The 23,975-nt window shown below is 50.5% G+C and overlaps 1 protein-coding gene across 1 annotated transcript in view; it reads left to right on the top strand.

Moving 5' to 3' along the window:
* The window catches only part of LOC147724795 (protein brambleberry-like), a 244,234-nt gene that overhangs the window by 10,900 nt on the left and 209,359 nt on the right, over positions 1 to 23,975 (top strand). The window contains exon 2 of the mRNA XM_086967074.1: positions 13,837 to 14,120. Within this exon, the coding sequence (XP_086823200.1) occupies positions 13,869 to 14,120 (252 nt within the window). The 5' untranslated portion in view covers positions 13,837 to 13,868. The remainder of the gene's footprint in view (positions 1 to 13,836; positions 14,121 to 23,975) is intronic.

The raw sequence follows: 23,975 nt of genomic DNA, 5'->3' as shown, positions 1-23,975 counted from the left end.
TATTTATCAGTCTTTGGCATGGTCCAGCAGGTAAAATTCAAATCTTGAATAAAATATAAAAAAAGAAACTTGCTGCATTGAGGATAGAAAAACAAAAAGGATTGCTTTGACCACAAAATGCATGTATGAAGTGCAGATTATTAATCTGTGTGCTGTGGAGAATTAAAATGATCCCTCCTTCATTCCAGTGCACAAACTCCATAATTAAAGATGAAATGCCAATGGCATGAGGTGGAAGAGTGGGCTCTGGGTGGGGCTCCAAGTCAAGTCAACCCAACAAATACGAGTACATCCTTTATCTCGCCCTCCCTAATGTGCATCTATAAAAACTATTTTTTGTGTTTACTTTCGAAATGAAAAAAGTGCTGTAGATGTACACCGCAGGTCTTGCCAATATGCCACTCTTCACCTTTAATTTAAAGAAAAGGTGGAAAATCATCTGTCCAGTGTACTAAAATTTGCGATGTGATGCTATTCGTGTACTAGTTGATGTGCTTACAACACCTCTAAGATTGACTAATGGTCTGCTGGTAGTTTGTGAATAGCTAGCTAGCAGCTGCTATCCTTTTTATCCCGAATACCTTCATTGCATCCCAATTAATTTAAGGAAGCCAACAAAAGTATTCCCGAGGTCTTACTTACATCCCCCCACCCGTAAAAAAAATGGTGGGGAGCCACGGCCAACTGCCAATTAGGTCAAGGGAGCCACGGGTTAAAAAAGTTTGGGAACCACTGACCTAAAAGGAAATGAGAGAGCAGGCTAGATGGAGGAAAGCCAGGTCTTGAGAGTTTTTCTGAAAAGGTGGTTCTGGATTTTTCTGAGAGAGACTGGGAGTTAATTCTAAAGAGATGGGGCCAAGGCACGGAAGGTCCTCCACACACTCTTGTTCTTCAAACTCGAGGAACAGGAGCTAAATAGAGGTCAGTGGCGCGTGGAGGACGATAAGGCCGGTAGGGAAAGATAAGACGGGATAGGCCCCCTGGGAGGACATGGTTTTATGAGCAATGGCATGCAGAGTCTTGAAGTGGGTGCGTTTAACCGCAGGTAGCCAATGCAGCTTACAAAGAAGGGCAGATACGGCTGAAAATTTGGGGAGTGAAAAAAGCAGTCTGGCAGCAGCATTTTGGGTCAACTGCAGGCTTCTGATGACTGACTTGTCTTCCAAATACAGGACATTACAGTAATCCAAGCGAGACATAGTTACCTCCTGAATTACGGATTTCTGAGTGGAGAAATCAGACACGCCCAAGATGGACTTGAGGCTTCTCAAGAACCCAAAGCAAGAGCCTGCTACAGTTTCAGCTTGGGTCTCAAACACCAAAGAGTTGTCCATCCAGACTCCCACGTTTTTTACAGAGGACATTGGCTTAGGTGGAGGACCAAGGGAAGAAGGCCACAAGGGGATGCCCCAGTGGCGTAGCTAGGGGTGAGCGGTCCGTCCTGGGCAGCACTCTGTTTGCGGGCGGTGGAGGTGAACAAGTTATCTGTCAACTACCCCCGAGAACAAGTAGTCTGGGCGCCACCCCCTACAACCCTTTTACCTGCACCCAGCGGCAAACTTGGGGGGCTGCCCTGGGTGGCAGTAGGTCTAGCTACGTCACTGGGTTGCCCCAGAACTGAACATGTTTATCCTAGAGCAGAATTTCAGTTTTATTAGCGTTCAGACGGAGACGGATATTATACATCCCCTCCACCACCCCAAGAATGACTTTTTTGAGAAATGGCCATATCCTGCATGGTATCTTCAGAGAGTGAAAGCATTAACTGAGTGTCGTCTGCATACGACACCAGCATGAGTCCCGAGGATTTGATTACCGGAGCCAACGGTTGGACATATAAATTGAAAAGAGTAGGACTCAGCGATGGGCCTTGAGGGACACATTAGTGTAGGGCGTGCATGGATGGGGGGCTGTGAGGAGGAGAGATGACTTGGAATGAGCACCCCAATAGAAAAGAGTCGAACCAGACAGAGTGGACCATCCAATGCTGATGTTTTGTAGGCGCTGAAGAATTTTATGAGACACTGTATCATAAGTGGCACTCAAATCAAGCCGGATTAGAGCAGAAGACCTACCCAGATCAAAGGCGATGCGGAGTGTCTCGGGGACCGAAAGAAGAGCGGATTCCGTACTATGTGCCGGCCTGAGCCCATTTTGGGAGATATCAAGGATATGATTCTCTTCCAAAAACTTAGTTAGGATACCGATAACACATCTCTCTGCAACTTTGGCAAGGAAAGGTAAAAGTAAGGTTGGACGGAAATTTCTGGCTTGGAAACCTCCTGAACTGGTTTCTTCAAGAGGGGTATAACTTTAACGTGCTTCCAGAGAGTGGGCACAACGACAGAAGACAGAGGGGTTTACAATCCCTAGGTACAGCAATAGAGGAAACTCCTGGAGTTGAATGAAAAGATCCGGATTGATAGGGTCATTTGGGTGACCCAGATTTATCAGTATTACAATTCTACTTAATGCATGAAAATGTGCGACGATTAAGTATGGCACTGTAAAAACGCTTTCTGTCACTGATATACAGTTCAGTGCTCTCAAGCCAAAACATACTTGCATCTCTCTAACCCCCAAAACCAATGAACAGTGTCCTTTTGCACAGGTTGTACGCACTCAAGAAGAGTGCTTACATCACTAGAACAGTCTCATACATGATCACAGCATCATCTAGTTAACACCAGAACTTTGTGAGCACACTTGAATGTCTTCTTTGCATCCAAATAGCCTATCAAGGACCTTTTCCTGTTTAATGTACGGTGATCAGATTTCTGAAAACATAGGGGATGATTGTTCATTAACTAAACTATCTTGAGTCCAGCTGGAGGAAAATGTCTGCCTTGGCAGCCTTCATCTGGATAAAGCTAAACAAGAGAGAGCAAGGGTTTTTAGGGGCGCGTCCTGTCCTCAAATGTAATGTAAATATTTAATGTGGACAGGCCCACTGTGTTCAATTTCTTGGTCACTTGTGGCTGATGGCCTGGTGGCAAGACTCTATTAGTCTTGTTAATAAACCCCTCACACACCAACCTAGTTGGTGTCATGCTTCATCATCGGGGTCCAACTAGGCAGCCGAGTGCCGCCTGGTTGTGCTTCCACGCCTGACTACAGCGGAGCAGGTGTCGTGCAACAGTGTGAAGTGGATGAAGGTGAGCGTTAAAATATACCTCTGGGAATCCTTACCTATTAGTTTATTCTTGGCAGCCCAGGGTATTTCGATTAAAATATGTGATGCAACTATTAATAGCCAAGTTTTTGCAACGAGTTGCCTATGTGTTGGCGGTCTACATGTTTCAGTCCCATTGAGGATTGTGCAGGACTTTAGTCAGGACCAGGAAGTGAAGTGAGTGGCAAAAGATGTGCCACGGGTGATTATCTCCTACACACGCGCTAAGGTGTGTGGAAAAGTGAAGATAAAAAAGCTGTCTGTATACTTACAGACACTGACTGCTTTGCGAGAAAAATCCTGTAGGAGAAAGCAAATCATGACAAACATTTTATGAGCATAATGCGATTGGCAAATGGTGAAGCGCCAATGCTCATGCATGCCAATGCCTGGTGGCCAAGGTGAGTGGTAATTGCTCGAATGAGTGCTTCATGCACATAAACATTTGTTTCTGACATGCCAGTGTCGGGAGCGCTGACATTTCTTGAATTTATCGAAATGTCTGTGAGCTCTGAGTCAATCAACAGGGGAGCATGCTCTGGAGCTGGGTGCTATATAGAGCCTGCTTAGTGATGCCTCGGTGATGTAGTATACACAGGATGGTGAAAAACGGGGATTGCTCATATTGTAGTGAGACAAAACAAACATATAAAAGTTACGTTTTCTAATTGAAACGAATGTGCCTGTTTTGGTAAAGATGCAAAGTGAGACAAATAGACATATAAAAATTACATGGGGAGCACCAATAGTTACTTCGCTATAACATTCAGTTCCAGGGAATCGGGGCGCGGGGGAGAGAGGCTCTCGTTATCAATCTGTTGAGATTTTAGGAGAGAAGAAGGGTTAGATATGCTGGTAGTCCGGTGCTCGTAGGAACCGGTGATCAGCTGTGGGGGAGGCAAGACCTTAAGTGAGAGTCCTCTGCCGGAAACCTAGATCGGGTCCCTCGGCGTCCCGGCTGGTGGACTGCTGTCGGTGGCGTCTTGGTTAAATACAAGGTTTCAAGTATATTTCCGGGATGCTCTGTCATCGGGAGGCAACGCACATGTCCGCACATGCGCGGAGAGAAGGCTAGGGAATGTAGTGCGGGAGCGGGCATCTTAGAATGGTTACGTGTACTAGAAAAAAGCATTACGTTAAACCAATGATTAGATCCAGTAGATGTTGTATTAACTGCTCCAAGAGTCTTTTGTGGGGGAATTGGAATGAAGATGGAAACTCAAGAATTGACTCCAAAAATACCAGTTTCAAAAATGAACTGTTTTAAAATGAAAAGCTTTGAGAATAAAAGCTTTAAAAATGAACAGCGTGGGGGCGTGGCTAAGATGGCGGCCTGATCGGACGCAGGTCTCTGTGGCTCACTGCCCCGAACCTCGTTTGATGCACCCGGCACTGCCAAACTTCCCCCAAACATCGCGTAGCTGGTCACCAACTGACCGTAGCTGCGGACTGCCTTATCGGCACGGTAGCCGGACCTGCTTGGATGGGTGGGGAGACCCGACGGATGTGAAGCCCGCGACCATGATCCCTGTAATGGCGGCCGCCCCGATGTGATCAACGGCCTCCGCCGACCTGTGGCTACCACCTAGGTGCAGCAAAAATCGTTCCGCTCTCTGCGGAATTGGCAACTAGGTCCAGCGACCTGAGGCTTCTGACCGGAGCGGCATAGAAACCCCAGATGCCACTGCTGGGACCCGGCCGGTGGAGTGGGGAAGAACCGGCCAGAGGTCGTGAAACTTGAGGCCCCGGCTTTCGGGCCTACCCAGGCTCGGACCCAGCAGAACCCCACTGAGGTCGCAGCGACAAGAGCGGGCGGCCGCGCTGTGAGACCAGACGCCTCACTGGCCAAGGAGCGAGTGACCCGTGAATCGGAGGTGAAGACGATAGCCCGGACTGCCGCTGAGGCGAGCCCGGTGGTTGTGTGGTGGAGCCATTCCAGGTGCTGAACGGTGAGACGGCAGGAGGTGCGGCCAGGTCGGAAACAGCGAAACCCTCTCGGGAGCAGCGGAGACGGTGGTCTGTGGCGTGGAGTACCTAGACACCCCCGGACCTGAGGCGGCGGCGGCCAGAGGTGAGGAGTGGCTCAAAGGGGTGTGAGCGGGAGACTTGGGGGGCACACTCAAGCCCCCGGCGCAAGGCCAGGCTAACCACAGAGCGGATAGGCGAGAAAAGGGAGGCTGAAGGGCCTCGCAACCCGCAAAGTAGCCTTGGGGAAGAGAAGCCCAAACTGCGGCCCTGACCCCCACGTGCTTGCCGGGAGCCCGCCGCCCAAGAGTTGGCCTCCGCCGACAGCCGCTGCCCGACACGCCGTACCAACAGACACCATAGACACGCGTGAGCCGCACACAGGCACCTCCGTGGGGCCCCGACCCACCCACCCAGCGACACGGACACTCACTCTGTCACCTGTAGCCACCTAGGTGCCCCGGGGAGCCAACTTGGGCGGGGGTCCAACCCCGGTGATCTGCCGCCTTTGCCAACAGACGAAGAGTCTAAATACCCGGCTTCACTACCCGCTCTCCGAACACCCGCTTTGGGCGCGACTGGGCCCCAGGACACGGAGGGAACGGGCGGCCCGCCCAAGACCACGCCACCGGCCCCCACTGCCCGAAGCAGAGACTGGTGCATGCAACCACCGGCCTTTACCGAAGCGTCTGGTCACCCCAATTGCACAGCGGCCACCCCCCACACAGCAGGCCACGGGCCTACGACACCGGGCCTCACCGACGGCCCAAACGTGGGGGGCACTTCAGGAAACAGAGGAGCCGACAAAACGAAACCCGCCTCAGCCATGTCCTCCTCCAACCGCAGAACAGGGCGCACTATCACGGACATGCTAGTAAAAGGAACGACCAAAGGGGAGAAAAGTCCCGACAAACAGATGCCGATGCCCCAACCCAGAGAAGGAGACCGACCCGATGGGGAAGCGCCAACCACAAAGTCCTTCATGGAAGCGCTGTTCACCTCCCTCAAGGAGGACATACAGACCCTTAAGCAGGAGATGGCTGGAGGATACAAAGAACTGCGTCGAGACGTGGACGAAATTGGGGAGAGAGTGGCAGAGGTGGAGAACGAAGACATTGCCCGAGGCGAAGAAGTGCACACGCTCCAACAAGAAATACTCAGACTCCAGGAGCAGCAGATGGACCTACAGGCGCACACAGAAGACCTAGAGAACCGTTCACGACGCAACAACATCCGCGTCCGGAATGTACCCACTAAGGCTGAAGGGGGAGACGTGACGGCTTATCTACAAGGCCTGTTCCGAGACATACTGGGGGAGCCTGAGGACTTCGAGATTAGAATAGACAGGGCACACAGAGTGGGCCTCCCGCGCCGCGCTGCCGCCCCCCGCCAGACATTCTCGCCTTCCTCCCTGACTTTCCCCTCAAGGAGCGCATTTTGAAATTGGCTCTGCAAAAACGGCCCCTCACCTTTCAGGGTCATGCGGTGGAACTCTTTCAGGATTTGTCCGCAATCACCTTACAGAAACGGCGGACATTCAAGGTAGTCACTGCTTTCCTGAGAGACAAGGGGGTCCCATACACCTGGGGGCACCCATTCCGCATCATTTTCAAATGGAACGGGACTCTACACCAACTTAAATCCCTAAGGGACACCTGCGACCTACTGGGCATTCCCCATGAAGAGGAGGGTTCTGAGGACGAATCTGGTGCTCCCCTCTCTCAATCGAAGCTCCCAACGGGCGCTAGAGTTGGCTGGCAGAAGGTGTGGCACAAGCGACCTCAGAAAAAGATCAGCAAACCGGACCCAGAGACAGTGGCGCTGGAACACGCAGCTGCCAAAGAGGAAGTGACGAAAGACGCTGGGTCTACTGATGTGCACTGCCGCTATGCGGCGAGGGGGTTGGGCGGGGGGCCATTGAGCCGCCGTCGCCACTATATCCCCGTTAACGTTACACTTTACCACAGATCCAGCCGGACTGATGGCTGGACCTGGGACAATGTTCACTTATGGGTCACTCACAGTTGAGGTGAGGGTAGGGAGGGGGTGCGGAGAGGGAACAGCGGGGGTTGGGGGTATGTTGGAACTGGGGGGGTAGGGGGGAGAGGGGAGATTCTCATTGTCCACGGAATGTTGAGTTTATTCTTGGGTCTCCTAGGCCAACACATGCAGACCGCGGATCGGCTCCGCCACAGACCATTGCAGATCAGGCGCACTTCGCAGCTGGCCCAACTAATCGCTTAGAATGACACACCCTCTGACAGTTCTCTCGCTTAATGTGAGAGGGCTTAATAACCCTATCAAGCACAAGGCGGTCCTGTCTCTCCTGGAACACTCGAAGACAGACATCTGCCTCCTGCAGGAAACCCACCTGTTGCCCAAAGACCAGCACAGACTCGAGTCCTGCTCATTTCCCTGGCAGTTTTTCTCGTCTGCACACACAGTAGCCGGGGTGGCGATACTGGTGGCCAAATCCTTTGGAGGGAGGTTCCTGCAGAAGGAGGCTGAGATCAGGGGTCGGTTGCTAGTCCATCGCTTCCAAATAGCAGGTCAAACATTGCTAGTGGGTACCGTATATGCTCCCAATGAAGGCCAGGAGAAGTTTCTGCACCCTGCCCTAGAGGCGGCCACGGCCAACACACACCCACACCTCTTGCTCGGGGGCGATCTTAACCTTGTGTTTAACAACGCTGCGGACCGCTCTGGCCAGCGGTCCGGTCAAGTGGGGGGCACTGTCAACAGAAGGGCACACTCACATCTCTGACCTGGACCTCGTAGATCTGTGGAGACACGTGCACCCACGAGCAACGGCACACACGTACTACTCCGCGGCCCACAAAACATATGCGCGGCTTGATTATCTTTTGTGTTCCTTCCAGATGGTGTCTCAAGCATAGGACGTGGAGATCCTTCCGGCCTCTCGGTCCGATCACTCGCTGGTAGTGGCGTCCTTTCTTGTCTTGGCCACACCCGGCCCACAGCGGCACTGGCGGCTGCGAGACGGCCTCCTGCAAATTCAATCTACAGTGGAGCGGATTAAGACAGCGCTAGCTCAGTTCCTCACTCACAATGCCAACGAAGATACCTCTAAAGCCACGCAGTGGGCGGCTCTTAAAGCGGCCCTCCGCGGCAAATTTATCTCTATAGCTACGGCTAACAATAGAGAACGCGCGCAGAAAAGAGCTGAACTCACTCAGCGAGTGGCGGAACTGGAACAGATGCATCAGCGCACTGGGGCAGCACGAGCTTGGCGTCCGCTATGCACAGAATGGAAAATGCTGGCGGCATTAGACCAGGATGTGGCCGAATATGCAGCCATGTGCCTCAGACACGCATTTTATACCGGAGGAGACTGCTGCGGGAAGTTGTTGGCGAGCAGATTGCGGGAGCAGCAACAGAGGCAACATATTAGAACCCTCCAACATAGCCACGGTGCCCCATTACAGAAGATGCGGCCATTGCTGCAGCCTTTGGCGACTACTACGCTAATCTTTATACAGCGGACCACCTCGACCTGCAGGACGGTCATGACTACCTGCAAGGTGCAGCCCTCCCATCCCTCAATGAGGCGCAGAAAGCATTCCTCGATCGGCCCATTGGCCTGGAGGAGGTCATAACAGCGTTTTTTTTTTTTTTTTTTTTTTTTTTTTTTTTTTTTTTTTTTTTTTTTACCCCCCCCGCCTCAAATTGGGGAAATCACCAGGCCCGGATGGCTACACAGCGGCCTTTTATAAGACCTTTTGCCAACAAGTGGCCCCACTGCTGAGAGACCTCTTTAACACCTTCGATCAGCCTGGTGCCATTCCCCCGGACCTGCTGGAAGCGGCCATCACGGTAATTCCCAAACCTGGACGAGACCCCACACGGTGTAGCTCATACCGACCAATCTCCCTGTTGAATATCGACCTGAAGCTTTACACCAGCATCCTTGCAGGTCGACTAGCTCCATATATGCAGCAACTGGTGGAGCCCGATCAGGCGGGCTTCATTCCGCAACGGGAAACCAGCGATAACACCAGACGTGTCCTCCACCTCATCGAGGCTGGGTCGCGGACGAGACTGGACTGCATGCTCCTCACTATCGATGTGGAGAAGGCATTCGATAGGGTGCATTGGCCCTATCTGGACCTGGTGCTGCAGAGGTTCGGGATAGGGGAAACCCTTCGCAACCGGATATTTAATTGTTACCGCCAACCAAACGCTGCAGTCTGGGTTAACGGCCACACCTCCCCGCGGTTCTCAATTGGCAGAGGGACTAGACAGGGGTGCCGCTCTTCCCCCCCCCCCCTCCTGTTCGCGCTCTATATGGAGCCGTTGGCGCAACTAGTGAGGCAACACAACCTCATCACGGGCATCCCGTTTGGCGGGGACACACACAAGATCAGTTTATACGCTGATGACATCTTACTATCCCTGACCAATCCGATGCAATCCCTCCGAGCGCTCTTTATTGAGCTTCACACCTTTGCGCGGGCATCAGGCTTTAAGATTAACGTGGCGAAGTCGGAGGCCCTGAATATATCACTGTCGCCAGAAGCACTAGAGGACGCCAAGTCTGAGTTTGACCTACAGTGGTCAGCGACTACCATCCCTTACTTAGGGGTCTTGGTGGCCCCGACGGTGCAGGCCACCGCAGACGCCAACTATACTAGACTCAGCTCCCGGCTTCGTGACGACATCAGAAGGTGGAAACACCTCACCCTATCCTGGCTGGGTCGGATCGCTGCCGCAAAGATGACTCTGCTGCCCCAGATTCTTTAGGTTTTTCAGACCCTTCCTCTACGCCCACCGGCGGGATGGCTCCAGAAGGCACAATCTGAGCTAAAGTGCTTCGTATGGAACGGCCGCCGTCCGCGGTTAAGCACGCGCTTGCCACACTCTTTCTCCCCTCACCCCCCCCCCCCCCCCCCGAACAAGGCGGTGTAGGCGTGCCCGACCTCAATCTATACTTTCAGGCGACTCAGCTGTGCACTTTGGTGGAGTGGCACCAACTTGAATCTGGCAAACATTGGCTCTTTCAGGACCAGGCGGTGGCTGGTCGTCCACTCCAGGGCATCCCGTTCTTGCCACGTTGCCATAGACCTCCCAATCTCTACGCCTCACTGATCACTAGCACTGTCCTAGAGGTATGGGACAGAGTAGCTATCCAGCGAGGGCTCCCCTCCTTCCCCTCACCAATGACGCCGATCTTCGACAACCCTGACTTCTCCCCTGGCCTTGACCTTCGGGTATATGTGACATGGAGGAAGACACCCTCTAGGGACGTGGGACATATGTTTGACCTTAACGGCATTCTTCCATTCCAGAAAGTGAAGGAGGACTATGGCATACCGGAAACAGATCGCTTGCCCTATCTGCAAGTCCGCCATTGGGTTTTACAGCCATCGATCCAACCCGGTGCACAACGCCACCTCACCCCATACGAGAAGTGTCTGTTGACACGCACCTCCGACAAAAAATGATCTCAGACCTGTACCAGCACTTGCTCCTCACCAACATATACACCTACAACGCGGGCGGGTCAGATGGGAGAGGGACCTGGGGAGACCACTCTCACGCAAAGAATGGGAGGGGGTTTACTATAGAGCCAGGCATTCTGCCCACCATACAGGTCTTACCGAAACTATGACCAAAGTTGCCACATACTGGTATCACACACCCGAACGGCTACATCAATGGGACCCCCGGGTTAGCGACCGCTGTTGGCATGGGTGCGGGGGGCTTGGGACACTGGAGCACCTACTTTGGAGCTGCGACCACCTCCAGCCTTACTGGAACTCAATCCTGGACTTGATAGACACACACCTAGACACCCAAATACCCAGGTTCCCTGCTTATATCCTACTAGGCCTTCCTAACCCTGATGTACCCCTTAAAATCCTGGAGAGGGAGGCTTATTGCGATCGCACTAGGGGCAGCTGTACAAAATATTGTAGCGCACTGGAGAGCTGTCCAACCTCCCCTGCAAATAGGCTGGCTACATAGGCTATGGGCGATCCTGGGAATGGAGAAATTATCACTGACCAGGGCAGGAAAGGGAGTAGATTTTGCAGCACTTTGGCGGATGTTTCTAACCCAGCTAACAGGAGAATTCCGGGAGCTGAGCTGCCCCTGCTACCTGCGACTGCTACGCCTTACAGACAACCCACTTCAGCGAACCTAAGGCACAGCCGCAAAACCCCGAGTAGTTCTGCGCCCGATGGCACCTGTTAGAGAGGTGATCCCCCTATGGTCTCTGTCTTTGCTCTGTCGACAAGGAGAGGGGTGGTTGTGGGAGGAGGGTGGGGTTTGGTTTTTTTCTTCCAGTTTTCTCTTTTATTCATGTTCATTATCCTCGCCAAATGCACTTGCATTTCAGCCTTCATGACGCTGCCGGCCCGGATGGGTTGTAGGCGGCTTGCTGTGTACTCTTGCAACAGGAACATCTATTAGCCATGTTTACGCTATTGAAATGTGCTTGACCGCTCTGTGCCCAGGCAGGGGCGGCTGGCTGTACAAGATGCTATGTTTCCTTTGCTGCTTAATAAAAAGATTTAATACTAAAAATGAACAGCGTTTAAATGAGAGCTTCTAAAATGGAAAATTCAAAAATAATAAATGCAAACTTCAACAATTATAAATGCAGCTGGAGTACTACTGTCAATTAGTAGTTCGAAGTTTTGCGATCAGTACAGTAGGTGATTCGGGCTGTGGGATTGTGGTTGCAATCGCTCGGAGTTCTTTGCTAATGTGGTCAGTGTTGACTTAAGCTATTCCACGGTATATTGTCATTAAGGCCTGTGTTGTGGGTAGCCAGTCTATAGACCCACCTCTGCTGTTTATTCAGTAACTTTTCTTGACTGTTCGGGTTCATACTCTCAATTACAACCCAGCGCATGTCATTGGTGGTATTGGCCATTTCCAAAAAATGGTTTGTCAGTTTAGTGGTGTTCTTTTTACACCGGATGGTGCTGCGGTGTTCGCAAATTCGCGTCTTTATTTTTCTACTGGTCATGCCTATCTATGAGCGACTGCAAGGGCATGTGATTCGGTAAATTACATGAGTGCTATTGCAGTTTGTGTGGGTGCGTAGTTCGCACACTTTCCCCGGTTCCAGTGCCAAAGTTTTTGTTGTGCTGGTCAAGTGACAAACGCTGCAGCCACCGCAAGCGAAGTGGCCTGTTATTTTCGGAAGACCCCATGCGTTGGTGATGGTGTTGGTGGGGTTATGTGATTTTTGGTCTGGTTGAGACGATGGCATCTTTTATGGATCTGGATTTTTTGTGAGATGAGTGGAGGGTCCCATCGCAAATTGCCTGTCCCAATTATGCTCCAGTGTTTCTTAATGATTTTGGAAACTTGAGTGGAGACTGTGTTGAAAGTAGTCACACACGTCAGCGGTGTTGGTTTTGCTTGACGTGGGCATTTGTCAATGAGTCTTTCTCGATTTTGGGGCTTGGCACGTTTTTGTGCTTTTTCTGTAATTTGTTTGGGGTAACCCCGCTGGCTCAGTTTGATGGGTTAGATCTTTGGCCTGCACCTAGTAGTCAGATATCTCGCTGCAGTTATGTCTTAATCTTAGGTATTGTCCATATGGCAGATTTTCTCTCAGAGGTCTCGGATGGAAGCTAGAGAAATCCTCTGGAACCAGCTACCAAGACACCTGATTAGTCTTGGAATACTCGGTCTTGGATGACCCGACCCCTAAGGGGCAGTTTAGGTATTGTCCATGCGCCAAATGACATTTAGGGCCACACAGGAGAATAGGTGTCCAGCCAATCCTAGTCTTCCACAGTATTTCATGACTGCTGCAGCCTTTTACTAGCTATCAATTTTCCACCATTTGGGATGCACGATCTTCTGCGTGATTCTGGAGAGTGTTCTTCTCTGCATTATGCTGTTCTCCAGTGAAGTCACTAGAAAGTTGCTGTAGGAGATTGCATTTGTTTGATATATATATATATATATATAAATTTTACCACCAAGAATATTAAAAACGTTTTGTCCACTGAGGGATTTCCTCCCTATTTGGAGCTTGGCTGTGTGATTGATGGAGCAGAATTGCACTTCTCAAAGCCCACACCCAAACAGCCATGAACCCAGCTGGCTGAAAAGGAATCCCTGGCGTAAACAGTCGGAGGCTCTACAGGGATTGCAATCCAACCGGCAAGCAACACACCTAGCATTATTGCACTTCTAAAGCTAACAGTATTAGACACCTCTCTCTTTGGAATTTGATGCTATGGATTAGTCATTGTGATGACCAATTGAGTTACAGGTTTTTGTATTCTGTTTTTTCTCCTCGGTTGGAAAACATGGAAGGGGTCCCAAGTTTGTGTTTTGTCTGGTCATCTTTTGTAATCAAATATGGAAGTCTTCTGTGGTAGAATGTCTATAGACCAGGCAAACTGCATTGGTATGAACTACAAAATCATTAAAAAAACATAAAAGTAGTGTCTACTTCTCTTGCCAATCCGAAATGTTACTGTTATTATTTATATAAAATGTAAAAAAAAAGCAGAGCACATAATGATTATTGTAAATATTGACTACAAATTGGTACAAGCCATGAGTCGCCATTTTAATGCTTCTTTATCTAACCCTAAGACTTTTTGCACATGGTCAAAGTTAATGAGAAGTGTGCTTGAGGGAAGAACCTCCATGCTTTAGCAGTATATTGCTTGTTTGGGTAATCATATTGGTGTTTCTGCCTCTAACAGCTCCGTGAACCTCCATCTTCTGAAGAAAAACAATGCTGCCCGGCCGCTGGACCTTCTTCCTCCTGCCCATGTTCCTTTCTTTTGTTGGGCAGTCTTCTGGGTTTTTTGGCTGGTTTCTTCGTAGGGATTCTGCCAAGAAAGTGCCTGCTCCTGAGTCCGCTGACCTCATTGCAGATCCGAAGGCCCTCCCTAATGCTCCCTTCGAGATGACCACCGTTGATGAGAAATTCCTGGCAGAGACCAGACATTTGAGTCTGTCTCCATTGGACAGCTGCCACCTTAAGGTAAGGCATGGTCAACTTGGGTTGTAATCCTGTCACGGTAGGGGCAACAATGGTCTTATATATGCGGTTATGTGCTTGTGGCTTCTCCATCTTCTCTCCTTAGCTCCTGGTATTGGTGAATAGCTCTCTTTATGGTTATTGTGTGCATTGAATATTTTTAAGTCCAAAAAACAATATTTAATAATCTTTCATAAAATGGACGAAGCGATGTATCGTCCTTTTTGTTTTACTGTGGAGTCCTCGTTTTTTTATTATAGAGCTTCCGTAACGTGTGCACAAGTTCCAAGTTTTACCAAATAAGTAAAGATTGAAAGGTACAGTGATTTAAATCTTTAGGTCCAAGTCTTCTTATTATGACTCGGTTTACAGTCTGCTGTTCGTGAGCCATGATGGAGATGTATGATTCTAAGCCCATCCTTGAATCAAGTGACATTCCAAGGTTTCTTTCTGAAGGGGAAGAAGTCATTAGGACTTTACCATAGCATGCGAGTGGTGATAAACAGTGTTGTAAGTAGATTATTTGAGCCAGCGCTGATGTATGGGTATGAAGTGGTGGTCAGTAGTCGGACAAGTGGAGACTTGAGCGTGGAGGTGAGAGGGAGGGAATAACGCAACTCAAGGAAGTGTTGGAGAGGGTCCAGGGCAGAGCGTGGAGAGGAGGTAACCAAAAATGGAGGATGGACAAGAAATGAACGGAGTGCTAGGGATATGAGGTGCGTTGAGAGACTTGTCAAGAAAGCTACTTGAGTGCTTTGAATCAATTTGGTCAAAGTTGTCGAATGTAGCAGACAAGTTGAGGAGGATTTAAATTGATTGTGGTGTCGAAGGCTGATCTTGTTGGAGACCTGTGAGTGAGCTGTTGTGGAATGCAAATTGAAGACAAAGTAAATTATGTGAGGAGAGGTAATGAGTAAGTAATTTGATGATCAGGCACAGTAGAATAAAGAGTTGAGTTGGGAGACTTCAATACTTGCAGGGGTTGGGGAAAATATTGAAACTACTTCAGGCTTCAATATGTTTGGTAAAGGCAAGTGAGCTGCAAAGTTTTATTTGTTTTCAGAGACGAGATTATAAGTATCATCTGGGCTGAAGGGAACTTGTCTAAATTGGGTAGTTGAGAGACATGAATACGTATTTGTGGAATGCAGAGGTTCACCATGCACTCGCATCTAGGTGTTAAGCAAAAGTCAGATGATAAGAAAACTGACATTTGTAGGAGATTTGTGGGTGGATCCGAATTGGTGGTCAGAGCCAAAGCAAGGATACATCATGGTTAAATATGCAATGGAAGCATTAACAAATATGCAGAATTTATTGTAATTGCTTCCACTGAAATATGATTTGATTCTTACTGTGCTCTAGTGCTTTACTTTATTATAAAAAATGGTCTGCGTACTCTGAAAGCCTTTCTGAGGTTCCAGAAGGGTTTGAAGATGCACCTACTTTTGCACACCAGTGTTTCATTCCCCAAGATAGACTTAAACAGACTTTATAGTTAAAGTTCAGAGGCCCAAGACTGGTGCCTCTATAAACCGTCCAAGACCACTGCTGGTGCGTACTCTCCTCCTACTCTATGAAACTTCTGCTTCTCCTCGGGGGTGTTGCAGAGACTGTCTTCACTGTGGCCATAAGTTGTCCTGTTTCCACAAATGATATTTTCTTCCTTACTTTCATCTATTTTCTATCTTCAATGCTTTCCAAAAGCTCTAAAGACCCAAGCAGTGAGCAGTATTTGTGCGTATGCATCAAATTTCTATTAAGTTGGGGTAAGGACACATTTCTTACTGCAAATTCTGAATTGACTTTTCTCCATAAATAACTCTTTGGCTTGCACACTTCTGAGTGGGATCCCATCGCCATTGATGGATGGAAAACATGCACCTGAAACACAAAAGGAGAGAGGGCAAGGATGGTACAGGTATCATCTTCAATAATATTGCTGCAGGGCCCACTCATCACCTTTCCTCCTTTCTCTCCACATGCAGACTTCTACTTTATTCTATATTTGGAGGTAGACCTATGCCTTAACTGGAGACGGGTCTCGCTTTTGTGAGCTCTCGAGGCTAAGTCAAAAGAGGCCTTTGTAGCGTAAGAACCACAATACTGAAGAGTAACTTCTGTAAAACACGTTCATCTCCACTCAATTGGCCTATATTTTTGTGCTGTCTTTCTAAACATTGCATACTTCGAAGTGCTACTGCATGTCTGGCAGTTACCTGCATAAGAAATGAACTCCAAGCCTGTATCCAGCAGCAATAAAGTTAATCGCAGAGTCATTTCCCTCCTCTATCCTTTTTCAATTTAATTAACAAACTCACACGTCAACCGCTTAAAGGAATTTCATATCTCCCTGTTACTAATTCAGCACTAAGCGGTTTGACGCCTCATCAGGGGTAGTAAGCGCTATATAAATGCAATAACAATTTTATAACCTTGTTTTTATACTACTAACCATAAATAGAAATGGATGCATTAGTGTTGAAAAACTGTTTATTTAATAATGGATACCTCCCCTACCTTAAGCCCTAAATAAAGAAACAATATGAAATTAACATTTGCTCTAGAAACCTCTACATTCCTGTCCCAAATCTGTAAACTGCTGAAGTAATTCAATCAATGCAAAATCGGTGTTTTATTTTCTCAGTGCTTTCAGTACACTGAAAGTATAACATTGTTTTGTTTGCACGTGTATTCAAATTTGTTTCTAAGCAATGCATATTTATATCCTAATACAAGTCCTGTTTAGCCTCCAGCTGCAATTGAAAATAGCCCACTGTTTCTCTGCAAGAAAAAAGCCTCGTAAGCATGCCAGTTGTCTTTATTCTTCAGTTCATCTGCGCTTCAACAAGGGAATGAATAATACCTAAATTGGTGTCTTTGCCTTGATAAGCAATTGTCTGTAGATACGTATTCCCTTTCTTACACCAGTGTGCCTAGGAAAACAGACACCGCCATTCTCTGTCTCTTTTATACTATTTTCTGTCTCCCGTCCCATTGGATAACACTTGCATTATCCTGTTTCTCCCTTCGGATCATACTGCTGGTAATATCCTAAGCACACTTAAGAATCTAGGAAATGCCACCACCAAACACTTAATTCCCAAATGCACTAGAAAGGGTGTCTGGACTGCTTCGCAGTCTTGTGCTGTGCCTGGTATAGCGTCTGCTATCTTCTCCATTCCAGTAAGGTCCACGCGCTGCAAATCAATTCCATATGTGCCAGTGACATCTCCTTCCCACATTGAGGTTGTTACTTGTTCTGCGGCTCCTAATGCTAGTGTCATTTTCGCGCCTGTGTAAAAATGTAGTTGAAAGTTCTTCTTGTTGGCTATGCCCAGTAGGACCTATACTGGCAACCTCAGAATTTTATAGAATGTCATCTATCTCGTCAAGAACCTCTTGCCAGTGTGCCTGAAATTTAGGGCAGAGCCATAGGAGGTGTTCCAGTGTCGCCCTTTCCCCCCGCCCTCTCTTGCTCCTATCCCACCTGCCTCTGTCCACTTTAGCTGCCTTTCTGGGGTGTACCCATATGTACGCATCTTGATCATGGCCTCCTGGGTGATGCTGCATGGCCATAGCCGGCACTATGGTTTGTGCTTCTAGCCACTCTGCTTCAGAGACTGGCCAGCCAGCCACCCTCTCCTTCACACCTCCTTTGGCCCAGGGCTTTTGAGGATGACTATGATGCGTTCAATAGCTTATACAGTTCTGAAATCGTCTTTGTCATTATCTATCGTGACTAGCCCTATACAAAAAGCAGTTAGCAAATGCAAGGCTTTAACCATGAGATGCAAAACCCAGTGCCAGATTTTTGTGCAGCAAAAGTGTTCTGCTGATGGCAATCCAGATGGACACTTCAAGCCCTCAAACTGCAGGAGACCATTTACATCCAGTGGCTCCCTGAGCTTTTGAAACCTGACCTCCCGCATTCATCACATTCAGTGTGGCACTGTGAGGTGAAATCCAGGTTCTCCTGTATCCGAGTCCTTACGCCACTCCGTGTCCCAGACCAAAAGTGTTACTTTGTTGTCTGGCAATGAATATAGTCCCCAGGCCATATGTTTTTGGGTATTCAGGGAGCTGTTCTTGTGTACATCCTGCATGCCGTTTGGTCTACAAAACACCAGTGTCCCTTGGGTTTATCACAGTATTACATACTATTACAAAGCGCATCCGAGTCGCTTGGCAATACATCATTATTTCTGGTAGGCCAGGTCCCTTTTCCTGGCAGTTGCCTCATAGTGCCTCTGGCTAGCTGATAATTTATTAGGGGCAGGAAAGGAAGTCCTGTTGAGTTTCCGCAGCCTTTGCAGCATTGGAATGGGTACTGGCAATGGAAGGGATGGAAAAAGAAACCGCTATCTGGGAAGAAGCACCATCTTCACCCCTGCATTCTTCCACAACCCTTTCATGTGACAACTGGAGCGCCTTTGGGGTTGTCCTCAAGGGCTGTAATTGACATGCATTGGAACTATCTGTACCCCCAGGTATGTCTGTCCATTGGAATATGCATTTTCCTTGTCACTCTGCTATCTGGGTAGCCAGAAGCATCACACATTTTCTGCATTTTGGAAAAGTTTGTTTTGAACCATGATGCCATTCCATACCTGCACAGTTCATACATAAGAGCTACAATAGAATTGTCCCGTTCCATGGTAGTCGCTGTCCCATCAGCGACATTGAGTTCTAGTTTATGCACATCTCCACCCTACTGGCAAGCCTGTTATTTCAGTGTTTTTAGCATTTTCTCTGCTAGGATTTTTCCTATCTGTGCAGAAAGCATTGGGTAGAGCGGACACGCCTGCTCGCTTCCCCTTTCTGTCGCTTTCTGCCTGGAATAGCAGTAGCTGACCCATATCGATGCTTTGAAGCTCTTGCAGCAGCAGAGTACCCGCTGTCTAAATGTTGGCCCAATCCAAAGATGGATTGTGTCGGCTCTAGGAACCTCCAGTGGTTCAGGTCGAACCTTTTCAGCCTCTAGTGAAGTCAACACTACATTCTTTGGTGTTCTCTCAGCATTGCAGTTCGGATGTAACAACTTTTATGTATTATCCCCACAACTTTGACCATGGCCAGACTGCTGATACCACACACAATTCCCCAATAGCCCGGAAGGATGGGGGGCCGGTTTTGTCGCAGGGGGCTGTTTTTTTAGCAAAGAGTTCAAGTGTGGCAGCTGGCAGCACCCCCGTTACTGTGGCGTGCGCGTGCTGTTCCCGCTGCAGGCTTGGGTCTTGCAGCAGTGTTGAGGCTGCTGTAAAACTCACTGCACAATGCAACAATGCAACAATAGATCGTCATGGTGATTTCCACGGCGCCTATCTCACGCAGCCTAACGTCATGGTAGGTAGTGCCCAGTATTAGTCTGGCGCCGCTGGGGTGGGGGGATATCACGTCCTGCTCGCAAAGGGGAGGCGGGGAGTTTGTTATGGGAGGAAACGGTTTGGGCCGTCTAATGTTGTGCAGGCGATCTTGGCGCTCGCAGCACTGCCTGCGAGCGCCAAGCCTGCCCAGGCCGCCATCTCGTGCTGCCCCACGGTGAATTACATTTTTCACCCGAGCTCTGCCTCACGTCATTTGTCAGTGACCCGCTGTTGCAGCGGCTGCTGTAGTGTCCTGCTGGACACGTTCTAGTTGTTCACTATGTAACCCCACACTTTACACCCACCCACCACTGGTGTCACGAGTCACGTGACCCAGTTAATAAAGAGGGCGCAGTACACGTGCTCTGGGCCCATTCACTAGCCCACTACCCTGGTGTCTGTGTCTCCCTGATCTCAGTAATGCAGGCCTTGTGCCCAACACTACACTGGCGACGAGGTGGCTGTGCCCCCGCGTGCACCAGCCAAAGAAGAAGGGGGAGAGAATTCTGCCTGCCTAGGGGCAACCCCTACAACGATCGGCACCGGCCGCCGAGAGCCCCGCGGGGCGTGTGCCGTGCCCTGAGTCCATATGCAAATGACTAGGTGACTGGGAGCCTACTCCGCACCTCATACGCCTGCAATGAACTGCCGCTCTGCGAGGCCGTACCTGGGGAGAAAGTGCTGACCATGCGGAGCCCACCCCCGGTGGCCGTAAGGTGACTCCACCGGAAGAAGCGGACCGGCCAGAGCCCACCTGCACCGGCCACAACTGTGCCCGTTAAGACGCGGATGGACCGGAGCCCACCCGAGTCGGCCGCCAATGCAGTGAACCACGCGAATCCCACCCGCGTGGGATGAATGGCCCTGTGGCCAAAGGTAAGCCTATGCGCAGAGCGCCCTGAGTGCAAGAGGGCCAGCGGAGCCCACCTGCATAGCCTGTGACGCCCGTGGGGCATGAGGTGCGCCCGGTGACTCCAGCAGCAGAACCCACTCCCCCACCCCAGCGCAGCGTGTGAGCTAAGAGACTGCGGCGGGTGGGGAGAGCGGACCGGACCCTGTCCAATGCCTAGCGATCCCAGAGAGCAGCCCGGGGTACAGAGTGATATCTTTCCCCCCCCCCCCCCCCCCACCACGTGCCGCATGAGGAGCGAGCCGGCGGCGGTAGGGTGGAGAATGTAAATGAGAAGGCGCATTGCCTGCGGCCAAGAGAGGACCAGCCCCAGAAGCAGCACTGGCTCTCCCCAGCGCAGTGTGTACACTAAGAGGCTGCTGCGGGCGGAGACGATGGGAGCAGAGACAGTGGGCGGTCCGCAGCTGATCGAAATGACCAGTGTGAGCCCTGCACAATAGAGGGGCGAAGAAGAGCAAACACGAGGCCCGCAGCGAACAGGAATCCAGTGTCCTTCACAAGCAAAGCACTGAAGGTGTCCAAATACGGCCGGCAGCGCTGTGAACTGCACTGTGGAGCCCCCCAACCTCACTGGCTGTGGTATTACTGTGGCGGCATGACCCCAGAAAACAGAAATAAAAAAGAACAAGCATTTACAATGCAATGGTTTCGCCTTTGGAAAAGTTAGAGCTATTGGCATTGTAAATGACAAAATTTGTATTTATGTGTTGGTTTTGAAAACGGATAAATAAATGGCTTTGTCATTTACTTTGCCATTAGCATAATCTCTCACAAATGTGAGACCTATTGCATTTGCACCCACACATACACACAGAGCCACACACACACACACACACACACACACACACACACACACGCGCACTCGCACAGCCAGCCGCGCGCACTCGCACAGCCAGCCGCGCGCACTCGCACAGCCAGCCGCGCGCACTCACACAGCCAGCCGCGCGCACTCACACAGCCAGCCGCGCGCGCACACACACACACACACACACACACACACACACACACACACACACCCAGCCGCGCACACACACAGCCAGCCGCGCGCACACACACACACACACACACACACACACACACACACACACACACACACACACACACACACACACACACACACACACACACACACACACACACACACACACACACACACACACACACACACACACACACACACACACACACACACACGCACTCGCACAGCCAGCCGCGCGCACTCGCACAGCCAGCCGCGCGCACTCGCACAGCCAGCCGCGCGCACTCGCACAGCCAGCCGCGCGCACTCGCACAGCCAGCCGCGCGCACTCGCACAGCCAGCCGCGCGCACTCACACAGCCAGCCGCGCACACACACACAGCCAGCCGCGCACACGCACAGCCAGCCGCGCGCGCACACACACACACACACACACACACACACACACACACACACACACACACACACACACACACACACACACACACACACACACACAGCCAGCCGCGCACACACACACACACACACACACACACACAGCCAGCCGCACACACACAGCCAGCCGCGCGCACACACACAGCCAGCCGCGCGCACACACACACACACAGCCAGCCGCGCGCACACACACACAGCCAGCCGCGCACACACACACAGCCAGCCGCGCGTGCGCGCACACACACACACACACACACACACACACACACACACACACACACACACACACACACACACACACACACACACACACACACACACACACACACACACACACACACACACACACACACACACACACACACACACACACACACACACACCCACCCACCCACCCAGCCGCACACACACACACACAGCCAGCCGCGCACACACAGCCAGCCGCGCACACACACACACACACACACACACACACACACACACAGCCAGCTGGGCGCACACACACACACACACACACACACACACACAGCCAGCTGGGCGCACACACACACACACACAGCCAGCCGCACACACACACACACACAGCCAGCCGCGCGCACACACACACACACAGCCAGCCGCGCGCACACACACACAGCCAGCCGCGCGCACACACAGCCAGCCAGCCGCGCGCACACACAGCCAGCCAGCCGCGCGCACACACAGCCAGCCAGCCGCGCGCACACACAGCCAGCCAGCCGCGCGCACACACAGCCAGCCAGCCGCGCGCACACACAGCCAGCCAGCCGCGCGCACACACAGCCAGCCAGCCGCGCGCACACACACACAGCCAGCCAGCCGCACACACACACAGCCAGCCAGCCGCACACACACACACAGCCAGCCGCGCGCACACACACACAGCCAGCCGCGCGCACACACACACAGCCAGCCGCGCGCACACACACAGCCAACCGCGCGCGCACACACACAGCCAGCCGCACACACACAGCCAGCCGCACACACACAGCCAGCCGCACACACACACACAGCCAGCCGCGCGCACACACACACACACACACACACACACAGCCAGCCGCGCGCGCACACACACACACACACACACACACACACACACACAGCCAGCCGCGCGCACACACACACACACACACACACACACACACACACACACACACAGCCAGCCGCACACACACACACACACACACACACACACACACACACACACACACACACACACACACACCCCCACCCTCCCCCCCCCCCCCCCCCCCCCGCCGTCAGGTCACAATGACAAAACGGCCCTGGGTTGTTTGTGTTTGGATTGTACAATTCAAGCTTGGCCTTGATAGTACAGGTTTGCTTTAGCTCTATTTGTAAACTGGCCTGGAAAGGAAGTTAAATGTGATATTCCTGAAAGAACCGCATTTCCTTACAGCAAGTGAACACACACCCTGTACACTTTACTTGAAGCAGATAAGCTTGTGTGATTAAAGTGAAATGTGTAAAGGATAAAAATTGTATTTATTACTTATCCAATAGTAAAGGTTTTTCCTACATACAAAAGACACAATTCATTCTCATGGTTGTGCCTTAAAGCATCTGTATTACGTTCTTAAGACCATCAGCAGAAGTAGAGACCTTAGACTAACGAGTGTAGAAGTGAGGCTAACCACATGACAGAGGATTCGTGCTGTCCGGGGTAAACCACGAAGGATCATTTGCCTTCAAAAGACAGCTGAGCTAAGGAGTCTCATTACTCATTCTAATGACTGTCAACAAGAGAACAGAAACACACTCTAAATACAGACTATTTATGACATTTCTCTTAGTGGTGCAAACAATGAAGTAGAAAAATCCAACCTGTCACAATGGTTACTTTCAATACATATCCCCGTGTAAAACCTGACATGTAAAGTAACGAATAGCTTCTTTAACAGAGTAATCATCAGAAATCAACGCGAAGCTGCTGTACCGTTTACAACCAAAGGGCTTGAAAAGGTTTAATGTAAGGCATGAGCTTTTCAGAGCAACTTTGTTGGGGACCTTTAAAACTAGAACCTCAAAGATAAGTCCCTTTGCCAGACTCTGTAAATAACTGAAGAGTGCAGAGCACGAATGGAATGTGATGGCAATCAAAGGACATGGTTGGTCTACACTTTTAGCAACTGT

This window comes from Lissotriton vulgaris, chromosome 4_1 (genome assembly GCF_964263255.1).
Source record: "Lissotriton vulgaris chromosome 4_1, aLisVul1.2, whole genome shotgun sequence".
In the NCBI taxonomy this organism is placed as follows: Eukaryota; Metazoa; Chordata; class Amphibia; order Caudata; family Salamandridae; genus Lissotriton; species Lissotriton vulgaris.
The sequence above is the reverse complement of the archived record's forward strand: the minus strand, read 5'-3'. Positions and strand labels throughout refer to the sequence as shown.